This window comes from Cyclopterus lumpus, chromosome 4 (genome assembly GCF_009769545.1).
Source record: "Cyclopterus lumpus isolate fCycLum1 chromosome 4, fCycLum1.pri, whole genome shotgun sequence".
Taxonomy (NCBI): Eukaryota; Metazoa; Chordata; class Actinopteri; order Perciformes; family Cyclopteridae; genus Cyclopterus; species Cyclopterus lumpus.
In genome coordinates, this window is record NC_046969.1 from 12,271,478 (window position 1) to 12,285,888 (window position 14,411).

General features: G+C 41.5%; 1 protein-coding gene across 1 annotated transcript in view; it reads right to left on the reverse strand.

The window, feature by feature from the left end:
* The window catches only part of sgip1a (SH3GL interacting endocytic adaptor 1a), a 66,775-nt gene that overhangs the window by 11,075 nt on the left and 41,289 nt on the right, over positions 1-14,411 (reverse strand). Inside the window, exons 6-17 of the mRNA XM_034531300.1 lie at positions 13,868-13,930; positions 13,361-13,424; positions 12,659-12,837; positions 8,963-8,974; positions 7,613-7,634; positions 7,434-7,518; positions 5,908-5,993; positions 4,720-4,800; positions 4,017-4,091; positions 3,070-3,807; positions 2,020-2,141; positions 1,459-1,612 (exon numbers count right to left, since the gene is read on the reverse strand). Coding sequence (XP_034387191.1) covers positions 1,459-1,612; positions 2,020-2,141; positions 3,070-3,807; positions 4,017-4,091; positions 4,720-4,800; positions 5,908-5,993; positions 7,434-7,518; positions 7,613-7,634; positions 8,963-8,974; positions 12,659-12,837; positions 13,361-13,424; positions 13,868-13,930 — 1,681 coding nt within the window. The remainder of the gene's footprint in view (positions 1-1,458; positions 1,613-2,019; positions 2,142-3,069; positions 3,808-4,016; positions 4,092-4,719; positions 4,801-5,907; positions 5,994-7,433; positions 7,519-7,612; positions 7,635-8,962; positions 8,975-12,658; positions 12,838-13,360; positions 13,425-13,867; positions 13,931-14,411) is intronic.

Here is a 14,411-nt window from a genome sequence, read left to right on the forward strand (position 1 = left end):
AGAATAAAATGAGTCACTACCCTGCAAACAAAACCTGAAGTAGACGAGTCAAATAAGTAGGTATTAGGATAATGAGAAAGAGATGTTCATTTAACGTCTCATAATTTGAGATGTACAATGAGATGGTGTCAGAATGTGGGGGAAAAAAGACCCCACAAATGTCTCTAACTGTCCAAATACCTGCATACTATGACTGACATTATTCAAGAAAGCACAAATGTGGGTGATGTCACTCCGCGCAATGAGCCTCAAACGGATAGAAAGCTGACATAGGATCGCCCCCCCAACCTGCCCCCTTTCCTCTCTCTGAGGGGATCTTTACTATACCTGCAAACGAATCAAAGTGTCTCTCAAAGGTGGGCAGTTTGTCTACATAAGCATCGTCTTCTGACAAGCCAAAGGACAAATAAAGAGACAAACAAATGGCATAAAAGAAAAGCAGAAAGCAAATCATACCAAGGAAAAGATTATAGAATGTAAAAATCTGAAAGGAACTGTCATTGAATTAAATTATGGAAAAAACAAACAAAAACAGTTTAAAATGAAAACAAGATGACAATTTCAAAATTAAAAATGCCTGAAACTGAAATAGTGTCAGTTAATAATTAAAGTCTCAGTGACCTTTATAATACGGTGAAGACCATCAGCTTTTTGCCCTATATGTATTTAGGGCAATACATGTTACTGTCTCAATCTAGAGAAGGAAAACTCCAACCAGGGACTATATTCTGTTTTTATGTAACTGCTGCTGCATCGAGTGTTTGTTTCTTAAATCTATTAAGACTCAGCCATGTTAGAATCTACCGAGATTTTATATTATCCACTCACAACTCTGCATTGCATGTCCTTCAACACAGACTCAAAAGTTAGATCAAGCAGCATCAACTGTTGATGTTTTTTTGTATTAATTAATGAAAAGAAGGTTGGTTTGTGCTTTACAAATAGCAACCTGCTTCATCTCCCACACATACTGACGTGTGTGAGTGTAAATATATAAATGTGTCTGTGTGCATCAACCTAAACCAGACATAATAATTATGTAAAGTTTAACAATTATCTTTAGGAGTTATTAAATCTTATTTTAAATTAATAGAAATCACATTGATACAAATGACTACAGTCAGATCCCCAGATAGAAACTGCTGACGTGCATGGTTTTAATAATGTATGGCCATCAGATGCCACAACTAATTGCGGCACTGTATTACCGACTTCATTGATTGGTAGACAATCAGCCAGGAAACTGTCACTGTTTCCAGAAAAATAAAAATGAATAAATAAATACAAAACTGTATGACACATTCAAAAAACCCAACTCTGAGCGCAAGGAAGGACAGGGCCAGTGCATGAAATCCATGATGAGCTTTTAATATTAAACATGGAAACGTTAAATTTCGCTAAACACTTCTCGCCTGTGAACACAGCCGCCCGCCAAAGGACGGTTGAGGGATCACACACCTGACACGGACACGGAGAGCTCTTTATTGACGGTCGGGGTGGTAGCGGCACTCATGGAGTTGGTGGAGGAGATGGAGGAGGTGCTCTCGGCCCGCGCCAACGGGGCGATGGGAGGGGGGCTGGCAGAGTGGACCGGCGGGCTGAAGGGACGAATCTGAACAGATACAAAAAAACTATTTGATTGAAGGTTTTTGCATGTTATACCATTACTTGATGTGTTTTTGTTGAAGACATTTAACCAGAAAAAGTCATTTCGAGTAATTAGATTAGGTTCAGCCACAACTTTGTTATACCTGGAAAACCTTTGTCAAAGTACATTTTACCATAAGCAAGTTGTACAGTCGTGTTTGGCTCTCTTGGCTTTGCAATGAAGGTTTCCTGCTTGTCCATGCAATGATGCTGTGAGCCAAAGACCAGGAGAGACGTGACGTCCCCAGGTATTAACTGACCAACACTTATATTACTTATCGATATTGGTAAGTAAGTATTAAATAGTTGGCAAAATATCAAAACACAACCATCTGAGTTAGTAGTGAACATGTAATAAACTGTACGACTTACTGCATCTCCTACAGCTGGTTTCCCTGGCGGAAGTTTAGGCCGTGACGGGGGCCGGGGTGGAGGTGGTGGTGGGGTGGGGCTGACTGACGAAGGAGTGGCAGGTCGCACCGGAGAGGAGGAACCTGTAGAGCAGCACAGTGACAGATAGGGTTTATGTAACAAAACTGTCTTTTAAGATGCTGAATAGTTTGGAAACAGCTACAGTACAAATGCAGAATAGATGCAGGATGGACACAATCAGACATATTGGCAAGTATATTTCCTATTTCTATTCTGGAAATATATTTTCATGCAAACAATGTCAATGTAGAGTGTATTATTTTAATCTAAAAATGGGATGCACACCTCTATAAAGAATTAAGAACAGACAACCTCCTTGAGTATCTGTCAGAACTGACAATTAAGATTTTCATAAAGCTGCAACTACCAAAATGATTTCAAAGCATCATTGGTCACACGCGTTCTTTTGTGAACTTCTAGCCATGTATTGGTGTTTCCCCTTTTATTTAGACTATTTATTCACAAACCTATATGGTCTGTTCGGATCCCCGGTTCATAACATGTTTCCAGAAGATGTATTTTTTCTGCTGCATAATGGAAAGTTGAAATGTTCATACTTTTAAAATGAATCCTTCTGACAGGACTGGTTGATGACTCCTATAGAAGACACTGTGTGCAATAAAAATGAATAAGTTTGGCTAGAGTGAAGTCTGACCTTCAATCCGAACAACAACCTGTGCTAACGTAACAATTCTGCAGCAGAATGGTAGTGTGCATCTAACTGGGCCAAAACATTACCTCTTTTCAAGGGATCAATTAAAACGTAGATTTGCAATTCATTGTGTGCAAGTTTATCAACAAAGATGGTGCAATGCATTGAAAGGAAATTTGGTGCAATGCTGGTGTAAAATCCCTAACTGCATTTGTATGGATGCTATTGATACGGATAGTCACCTGGCTGCTGTGATGACCAGGACATTGTCTCTTTGCTTTCATAATTCCATTTGTGTGCCTGACCTATATAGACTAGAGTCATGGACTACTACTCACCACTATTTGAGCCACCCGCTCCAGATGTGGGACCTGGTGACGACACCACCGTCCGATATGTAGGGGGAGGAGGTGGGGGAGGCGTACTCCGGCTCCCCTGGCTGGCATCGTTGGGCGAGGTGACAGTTTCACTTCCATCTTCTTTGGATTGGATGAAGTCTGTGTTCTTGGGCTGCTCCTCTTGAGACAGAACAAGAGGCGGTGGGATGGAGCATGTTGCAGATCCATCAGCAGGAGGGGTACTTGCTTTTGGAGCAGGGGCTGGTGGGAAGCTGGAAGGGGAGTCTAAAGGAGGGGAGGAAGAAATGGGAGAAGACTCAAGCTCCTTTGGAGGTGCAGGTGGGGGAGAGGTGGCGAGATTTCGGACCTCTGGGGTAGGAGGAGATGAGGGAGCGGGAAGTTTAGTGGGCTCCTCTGAGGGAGACGGGGAGATTGGGAGAGGGGGCACAGGTTCTTCTTTTGAGGGAGGGGATGTAGGGAGAGGTGCTGCAGGGTCTTCTGGAGAAGGTGGCAATGTAGGTAAGGTTGGGGCAGTAGATTCAGGTGGAGGAGGAGAGCCTGGTAAGGGAGGTGCTGGGTCCTCTGGTAGAGCTGGCCGGTCAGAAGATTCTGCACTGAAGCAGACCCATGTGTCACTCGTCTCCTCGCCAGCAGGGGGAGGCTGTTCTGGTCCAAAAATGTTGTCCAAGTCAGCTATTGAGGGCTTCCTGGTGGAACCGTCTGCTTCTGTTGACACTTCTGAAACACAGACAACCAGTGACAAGTCAAAGGCAGAGTTTGAAGAGGTGCTCAGTAAGTTTACACACAAAGATAAAACCCGACCAACAGAAAGACTGACAGAGATATAGCCAGAAAGTTGGAGATAAAGGTGCTGTTGAGATCAAATGTAAAGGTTTTATCCTGAGGTGTGATATAACAGAACGCAAACATAGATGAGGAGCTCTTACCAGCACCGTCTGCAGAGGGAGTGCCAGTCGAAGGGGGAGAGGTCGGGACATTCTTCGGTGGAAGTGGAGGTGGAGCTGCAATAAAATTAAAAGTGCAATAATGAATAGTCCGAATAAATATCGACAATTGTTGTTGAGCCTTGCTTGTATAAAGTGATTTCATGTTGTTGAAGACTTTTCTTGTCACTGCAACTTTTGAGCTGCAGACAATGCGGATTATTGCAAATAAAAAGTATTGTTTAACAGATCAGCCTGAAACACACATTCTTGCAACAAAAGCATTGAAAGTTTGGATCAAAAGGTGACAGGTTTTTGCCACACCTGCCAAACCCAACAACAACTTGAGGTGAAGGGATCGTCCCACAAACCATCAACCATGCAGCAAAGCCCATTCAGTCACCACCATTCCAGATGCAGGGAGGTAGCGAGGGAGGATGGGTTGGTGCAGAATGGGAGACCGGTGCATAATAAACTACAACCAGCATTAAACCCTTTGGGTGTGAAATAGCTGATGACGTCAAACGTGTAATGAGAAGCAGAGTGTCACTGCCACACATGTGTTCGCTGGTCTGTTTGTTAGTCGGATGATGATGATGATGATGATGATGATGATGATGATCATGAGGTGAGCGGATGGATCTGTGCAGTCATTCCAAGTGGAAGAAGAAGTGCCGCACAATGTGCACAGAATTATAAAACTTACTTCCTGTGGGGAAGGATCTTGTCAAAGAGGATTCAGGCTCTGATAGAGGAGCCCCCCAAGGATCGGACTCAGAGAGACCCACTACGTTCAGGAGGGGACAGAACAGGCCAAGTCAGGTGCATTAAAGCCAAAACATTTAAAGGTTTCTGATCCTTTGGTTCTCAAAGAAACTAGTAGATGGAAGTTTATTCGGTACACCGAGCTACAACTTGAGCGGTCTAAAACAGGTCTGCTGTAAATGCTACCTTCAAATTACATCCTTCAAAATGACAATTTAGTTGAGTCAAGACCTCTCTAAAACAGTTTAAAAACTGATCTTTATAACCTTCATGAAGGTAGGATGTATTGCAGAGCCATTGTAATAAATTGCAAAAGTTTTAGCTACATGTACGTAATAAACTGGCAACTGATTGTAATACATATTATCACCATTACAAATGGAGTTGACAACAATATTGAAATTACCTTGACGTACTGATCAATACTTTCCATGAGGACAGGCTTTATTGCAGCGCTGTCGTATAAAACTATATAAGTTCAAGCAAGCTGTACCAACTTGAAACTGTGTGTAAAATGACATGTACCACGACGAAAGAGTTTTTCTATATTACACACCCCTTTTATGATCTTGTGAAGATTAAACCAGCGTAAAAAGTTACCAGTTGTCACACACACAGAGCTTTTTTGGGGGGTCTGAATGAATGTATAAAGGGAATTTGTGTCTAGTTGATGTTAGTTATGCCGGACATGGCAGTTGCATAACAGCTAGGAGCTCTCACATAACATGGACCACTAAATCCTACTGGATTGGCTGAGAGCGGGTGACAGCAGAGTCTGCATATTAACAAGCTGCACAGTGCACATGGACATGACCAATATCAACTTTGACCTTCGCAAAGACAGATGGAGTGAATCCACAACTGCACAGTGAGCCTGAGGGAAGAACAATGACATTAGAGAAATAGGTGAGAGGTGGGTATGTGCTATGACAGCCAAGCAGGGCTTAGCTGTCAGCTTTAAAGAGACAATAAGTGTTTGTTCAGAAAGCTTTTGTTATTGTGTTGCTATCATAGTTTGACAAAAAAACAACACTGGTAACAACCGTTAACACAAACATCTGCTAACAGAGACAGAGACGTGTAAAGAGACAGAAACGCAGAGTGACAAAGACACAGCGAGGAGGCTTACCTTCAGTTTTTGGTTCTCCAAAGCCTGTTTCCAAAGGAGGCCCAAATAAGTCTGTGGTGTCTTCTGAGACTGGTGTTTGTTGACTGCTGCAACAGTCAGAGAGGTCAATATGAGAGAAGACGTTGTGTGACACAACAGTTACAGAAGGACATTTCAGGAAACATCATATATCAGGTACAGATTCTATCATCCTATCACACAACAGGTAGAATACATTTTAAGTGAGGTCACTTTTTTCTTTTCATCCCATCTTAATTTATACATATCCCACTTGGTATGTGAATGAACAATATTACATCCCTTGAACCGGGCTATCGTAGAGAGTTACCAAACTGTATTATAATTTCACCGACTGTGGGTCAGTGGTTAGCATGCCCGTCTTTCAATCAGGGGGTTGGCGGTTCAATTCCCGCCGTAGTCGATGTGTCCTTGAGCAAGACACTTAACCCTGCATTGTTCCCTGTAGCTGTGTCTAAAAGAATGTAACATGATTGTAAGTCGCTTTGGAAAAAAGCGTCAGCTAAATGACATGTAATGTAAAAGAAGGGTACCAAAAGCATGATACTACTGAGACTAAATGGCTGATTACACACTTTTCTTTCTTCTTTTCAATCTGCCTTCATCTTAGTATCAATAATTTTTTGGGGATGGCTGTATCCTTAATGGTAACTGTATTATTGCAATTATTAATTAATTAATATTAATTATTGTCTCATGGTACAGGACAGACGGCAGACACACTCTTTGGAACAAACATAAAATACATGTGGACACTAAAAAATAGCATTCACAACTACTATTACAACTACATATGTAGAGGTAACTTAAAATAAAACTATAAACGTTTAAGTAATACAACCATTCATACTAAAAGAACATATGTATGTTCCCAAAGCACACAAAACATCACCACAGTTGTGTAGACAAACACATTGACAGCTCTGCAGATTCACTGAAGCGTCAAGTGGCCCCCCAGCAAAATAAACATGTTTCTCTCAAACCTCTAATGTTTTAGTGGGATGGCAAAGGGTGGGTGAAATCATAACAACATCGAGTTGTGTTTGTCAGCTATTATGTTGGAAGATCAACATAACATTTATATCACTTTGGTTATATCAAGAGAATTAACCAAAGAAGTCCCTTCTTTCCCTGATATCAAGGCTTTTCTTTATAGCATGTATACTAAAGTAACCCCAGTCAGGGTCCCTACCCAATGAAATTAAGCTAGACAGCTGCAGCAGATGGTAGAAAGCCTCGAGTCATATGCAGAAAGTTTCAGGAAGACGTGGTGACATTAGATGCCGGTGAAATCTGAGTGATATGAAAATACTGTAAAATAAAGTGAAAAGTGATGCAGTTTTTACTTCACTAATAGCTGCATAAGGTTGTTGGTTCACTGCTTAATGAGACCTAAATGCCTATCCGACCATTACAGAATGTATCATGGTTGGATGGACTGACCAAACTATAATACACAGCCCCTTAACATAAGCATGTCCCTTGTCAGGGAACAGTGAGGTGCGTACCTGGGGAGCTGTGGCGCCGGAGCTGGTGTGGGGGCCACTGTGGGTAAAGTGGGGACGACGCGTCTCGGTCTGGCAATCTCCTCACCTGGAAGCATAAATAAGATTAGCATATGTGACCCTTGCATCACATTCAATTCACAATTATTTTAAAAAGAACCTGGCCTAAGAATGATACTCACTGGATGTGTTCCTTTTCAAACCCTGTAACATGAAGAAATTACAGTAAAATGTAAAAACAAAGAGACATAAAACAGCAAAGAGTCACTAACAAGTAATATGGTGCATCTATTATAATAGCATTTGCCTATAATGTTACTAAAATCCTAAATATGTCAAACAGCTGCAAATACACGATAACATGTAAATGTATGGCAGTGCAAGCAAATCAACTGTTTCTTTTAATACAAAAAGCAAAGTGGTTTAAGCAGAACACTGATGTAGACAGTAGTGAAGGTCAGAGGAGGAACTTCAGCCTCAGGTTGACTTAATCCGAGGAGACCTGTGGAACAGCCCAGCTGCAAACTATACCGGCTAAGGCTTTACTAACACACAAACAACGCAGTACAGGAAAGGTTTGACTACCAGAAGAAGTCTTTCTTTATTAGACAGCAGACAGAAGAGACATGAGAGGAGAGGAAATGAGTTTCAGCAAAGGTCACAGGCTGGACACAAACTAGGGACACTGCGGTCCCAAACCCCCGGGCCACTCCCAAATGGAAATACTTTTTGCAGTGCACTTTAAATAGAACGTCTCACGCTTTGTAAGTGATTCATTTAACACTGCGCGTTTCAGTGAAATACAGTTCTAACAAATCACCTGTGGGCAACATATCCATCGTTAGGGATACAGTTTACATTAAGGAGACTCCAAAAAATGCCGCCTGCATTTACCCAACTGTGCTGTGAGCAGTGGTTTGAGGTGTCAAAGCCAACAAGAAATATTGGAAAGCTTTAAAAACATGCTTTTGAAGTCTTAGGAAGCCAGCCCTGGTACTAGAGAAGCCTAATACAATTGGAATGCAAGAAAGTTAAAGTTAGGAATAAGCACAATAATATTGCCTCTCCAGACCCGTGTCAATGTGAGCATATGTATGAATTCCCCCTATGAGGGACACAAGAGGCCAAGAGAGGCAGAGGGCATATGAGGAGAGAGAGGGAGGGAAGGAGGGAGGGGGGGAGACGGTAGCTGTTGAAATGAGAAGACACGACGATGGGCAGTGACTGAAGTAAGAGATCAAAGGGTCCAGTGGTCAAAAGTGCACATTTTCTCCCACTACAGAGACAACGCATGAAGCCCTTCAAGAAAAAAAACAAGCACACTAGCAATCTTGAGAATCTGGAAAATAATATTATAAATGAATATGTTTAAATATTTTTTGACCTGTCGCCTCAGACACTAAACCCACCTACGCATTTTCTCTCTTATTCAACCGGCTCCAAGGACAAGGTGAAGAGCAAAAGGGTACAAGAAGCATGTGACAAGCATTTTTTGCCTGAACCCAGGAAGCCGGAAAGAAAAGGACACTTACCGGGCTACGTCTCTGTGACCAGCAAAAAGGAAGAGAGAAGAGACACCTGGTCAGAGAGTGACAAATCAGTAAAGCAGACATCCTATACCTGAGGAGAAGACAACTTTTGGACTGGTCGGTCAGATTTGGGGATCAGGATGAGAACGTGTCCGTGAAGAGGGCGCTATGTGCTCATCTGTCTTGTGCAGCCTTGTGTGGTTTAAGGATTTTTGAACATAAATGCAGATAGTTCAATAGGTCCAAGACAATAAGGCAAGTGGGTATTAGGAAACATCCGAGGAGGACTTATACTGATCTGTGTGTCTTCATCCCCCTCTTCGATAGAAGACAATATTTGCCTGAATATCTAATGTCATCTATGAACCTGGTGTGACTGGTCATCCAACAACCAAAAAAAAGCTTGTGGAGTGGTTAAATCACTCCCTTCTCTTTCACCCCTCCGTTGTATATTTGTCTCTATACCTCTATATCGCTGTATTTGATCATTTTTGTTAAAGAACATTGCCATTTTGTCCTTTAGTTTCCTTTATTTTTTCCCTCTGGTCTCCCATCTGCCCTCTTTAATTTCTGGAGAAATCTTTCCATCTGCCTTCGTTACCTCCGTCTCGCATCAAGCCGCCATCTCCCCTCCATCTAAACTCCATCCCTCACTCACTCTTGTGCTTGTTCCAGTTGTGCAGTGAGCCCTGAGTGATTAAAGTGATGCAACAAGGGGGTGGGACATGCTGATGGAAAGGATTCACTTCATTGGGTAAATTGGTGCAGGGCACAGCGCAACACTGTTTGTCATAAGCTTAACCAATCGTTGTCTCACTGCTGTATGTAAAGAGGAAGTTGAGCCACACACGGACCTTTTAGCCTCCCTCAGGGACATACCTCTGTGTATACTGTAAATAATGCTGGTGTTTAAAATGGACAACTCCAAACAATTGTGTGATGTAATTGAAATCAGATAAATGTAAAAGAATGAGAAGATTCATTTTAGAAATTCAATATTGCATTAGAGTAATGACTTGTTATGTTACTGAGGCATATCATATCTGAACAGGGTGGGGACTCCCAGTGTACACTGACTGCACGGTGGCTGGCTACATTAATGGCACAATTAAGCCCTTCTAGTTTAAAATGCTAGTAGACGTACGACAAAGAAGGAATAATATGCGATGTACCGCTTATTTTTTAAGTCTCCCACATCTTAACTCCATTTCTGACCTTTTTCTTGCCTGCCTTCCTGCAATGTAGTCGTTCATTTGGACTGAGAACTGGAAGCTCAAAACTCCAGAACCAATTACGTCTTAAATTAAGATTTAAGACGTCTTAGTCAGCGGGAACAACTTAAAAAGACAGCGCAGTAGTACTACAAGTAAGTACCAGGGCAAACAAATCAACATGTGCCATGAAAATGCTGAGCACTCACACACATGCACATAGAGTATTCTGCGTATATAACACCACAATGAAACACTCACACCAACTGGGAAAGCACATAACGTTGCCCAATACATGCTGGGCTAATAATAAAGCCTATAACTATTCCACTCTAGCCATTTGTAGTAACCCTATTCTCAGCAACAGAGAGCTATAAACACAACAGCACGCAAAGCAAAGGCTTTCCGGACTCCTCTACGGAGGTTAGCATCATTAGAGGCAGCCAACGAACGAGATAAATAATTAGAAGAGGGGTGGAAGACTTAGAATACTAGAGGGGGGAGTATATTAATGCTGGCAAAGCACAGCAAAGCATCTGAGCACAATGTAGGCAGCCACCACCAACACAGACAGATAGAGCTGGAGTAGTACTTTGGCTCCCTTCATACCTCCACCTACACATAACCCACTACTCCTCCTAACATGATGTGAACACCAAGGTTTTATGTGAAAAAATGAGCTCTGAACCTGCATCATTGTTTCCCTTTCACAAGCCGATGTGCATATGCAGAATTCATGCAGAATGTGCCGAATATTAACAGAAATGAAGCCAACGCAAACCAATTAATTAAATACTGAGTATCTATGCATGGTACTTGGTCTGTGTTTCAGGTTTTTCCAAAGCTGGGGTAAGAGCTTGCCATATTAGTATATGGAAAACCAACATCAAGAGCACTAACATGCAGAGTCTCAGGTATTAGTTGAGGGAATCGCAATGATTATTCAAATGGCCGTGGGCTGTCAAGTGTGAGTTTTGTTTTTGAAAATAAGAAGTCATAAATGTTTTAGTCCGGGATGAAGTTTTACTGGGTCAGTTTAAGGAAAAGGAAAGAAGTGGAAAGAAACCGTTTGCTTTTGGAGGCCTGTTAACATTTGGACCCTCTTCTTCTTTTCATCAGACCATTTTATTGTCAGTCCATAGCCAAGGTTACCCAGAGTTGCCAGGCACCGGGAGTGACTGTGGGACTCGTGTAATTTATTAGTGAGGGAAAAGCAGTGCCGAGGCAAACGTGATGCTAATTTGAACTGGTAGAGGTGAAGGTGGCAGTTGCGTAATCACAGCACAGGCCAGCCATTACAATGTCATGATTGGTTTTCATTATCAATTGATCTGTTGATTATTTTATGACTAATTGACTTAACTAACTCAATAAAATGCCAAGAAAAACTGGTGAAAAATGGCTATCACAATTGTGTTGAGCCAAAGATAATTTGCAGTCTCATGTTTAAATATCCAATTTACAACGATAGAAAACTGAGGAAAGCAGCACATTCTCAAATCTAAGAAGCTGGAACTAACATACTTAGAAAAAATTAAATTTTCTGATGAACGCAAATTAGTCATATTTGTGAGCAAAAAAGATGGAAGATGGAATGAACCAACAACCAATGTCTCCCACCTACTATACACATCAACACAACCATTATCTATTTAACCATTATCCACACCTGATCAGGTGAACAGAGCCAGTGGGTAAACACACAGAGGCTGGATTAAATTATTAAATCCAGAAGCTCAAATGACCACGACGACACACAGGTTCATTGTGCCCACTTTCCTACTTGAATTATTCAAGATGGACACTCAAGCTAACTGTCCTCGCTGGAGAAGAAAGGAATTATGGGTAAGAAGGGGAGGCCTGTTTTGGAGTGCCTCTGTTGAATACAGGCTGTGTGAAGGGAATGTGTGCTTGAATTTGGACTCGTCAACTAAGCTGCTTCACCTCAAACAAGAGCTTCACACCTAGCTTGCTTTTTTCTTTTCCGTCGTGGCGGCGCGGCTGTCTTGTGTTAAACAACACTGGACTAAATGTGATAACACTGAGGTCACTGACAGTATCACAAGCTTCATAAATGAACTAATTCAACCTATCATATAAATTAGCTGACCTTGCTCATTACAGAGGCATGGATTGTGTGTTCAGTGTCGGGTTCAAACCAGAGATATCAGGTACTGTTGCATACTGGCTCATTAAAACAAACTAGTTAAATAAAAAAACAGAAACAAAAAAATTAAAACAAAACAGTAAGATAAAGTCGGAAAAATAGAGATAAAGATAGCAGCCCACACACACAACATCATGCAGAATCTCTGTGGAAAAAACACGTGCACGGCTTCATCCCACTAAATCTCTCTATATGTAAAAAGACAATTGAAGAGGATGGCGATACAAAGCAGGAGTGATTCACACATGCACTTTCACACCATCTGAACACTGATAAACAGCCGCCTGCTAAGGAGAGGGCAGTGACGTCAGAGCTACTCACCATAGGAGACGGGGACAGGGCGATGTTGCCTATGGAGGCTTTGAGCTCGTCGACCGAGGGCACAGACGCTACGCGATCGGACGGCAGTGGCTTGATCTTGATTTTGAATTTTTTCCTGTGGTCCTCCTCTCCTTCCGACTCATCAGAGGAAAAGAAGTGGGGCTTTTTGATGGTTGGCGGTAGTGCGGCGTCAAGGAAAGCAAAGTTTCCAAAAGTTAAATTAATGTTGTCCAGGAATTTGTAGAACTTCAAAGTTTGGTGCCACAGAATGAAGGTGCATCCAACTCAAAATCAAATACAATTTTCAAACTATTGGAGTTGGTAATTGCAAAGTGATGAATACATCGGCCTCATAACCTTTATTTAGATCTTTGGAAATGTAATATTGTTATACTTTGATGAGCAGTTGACACTTTGTCATCACTGTATATGAGGTGGCTTTATCTGTTAAAAACAGGGATATTTGATTATATAGATATTGTTGCATTGATTTGGTAGACTCAGCTGAATTTGAGAGATAATTAAATACATCCCCCTGTGAATGAAATCACATACCAACTGATCTCTTTTCAGTGCGCACCAATTTAACAAATCCTTTACTGGATTTGGAAGCAATCCATTTTTGGCGAGCCACGGTAACTTAGCAGAGAAAAAGAAAACATGAATCTCGTCAAATGACAAATCAAGCAGTGAAGAGGATATCTCCCTCTTCTGACTCCTCATCAGGTCTGACGCTGTAGCCTTCATCATCAACCTCAGGAGAGTTCTGAAACACAAATATTGACTGAGGGTAAATCTCTTTATGCGTTTGTATGATGGTATCAGTCGCACACTACTGTGATAGTAGTTGTATGCCAATAAAATGCTGACAAGAAAAAAAAGCTTTTGGTTCAAGTAGAATCTTGATAAATTGTGCTGAATGTCGACTCAGATGCTAGGTTTCCTGTTCAATGCAATATGCCGAAATGCATACCGACAAAGCCATAATCTTGATCTTAAATGCAAGCAATTTAATGTTGCAAATGATAAAAGTTAACTTGCCTTGATCACAAATGTGTCAATAGCACACACATTTTTCAATAACATGGATCAATGCTATACACTCATTCAATGCAGATGAAAACAGGGGAGTCGTCTTGAGGGTGAGTTGGTGGGGACAAAGCTGAATCACTGTTTAAAATCAGTATAAAATATAATCCTATCACTTACATATCTGTCCCAGTCGATATCTTCGTAGAAGCCATTAGGGGCCCCGTTGGTCTTCTTCTGAGACTGAGAGGAGAGAGACACTTTGATTAAAATCCCACCAGACAGTGAAGGTACAGTATATTCTGCTCTACCACTGGATGTGTTTATATGTTAGCTACTGTCACACAGATCGCTACTTTCCTCTTACAAGCCCTTATTTGTTCCGTTTTCTCCACTTGGTCACTAATGATTGGATAATAATGATGATTATTGTTATTATCCCAACATGCTGCTAATCGACAGAGCTGGATAATATTTCAAGATTTAAATCTCTTCAAGCTTCTCCAAAGGACTAAGGGGGATATCCTGTTGCCCTTTTTCCCCTCAAAGCCTCCTCAGAGAGACTGCTAATGAAACTATAGCTGAAGCTGGAGGCTGACTGATGAGTTGAAGAACGTACTGTGATGTCCATAACCAGTCTAAGCTCTAGATTATGTACTACTGTTCTAGAGATTATTCTACTCCAAAAAGGACTAGAGATAAGAGGTCAGTCCTTAACCAGTCT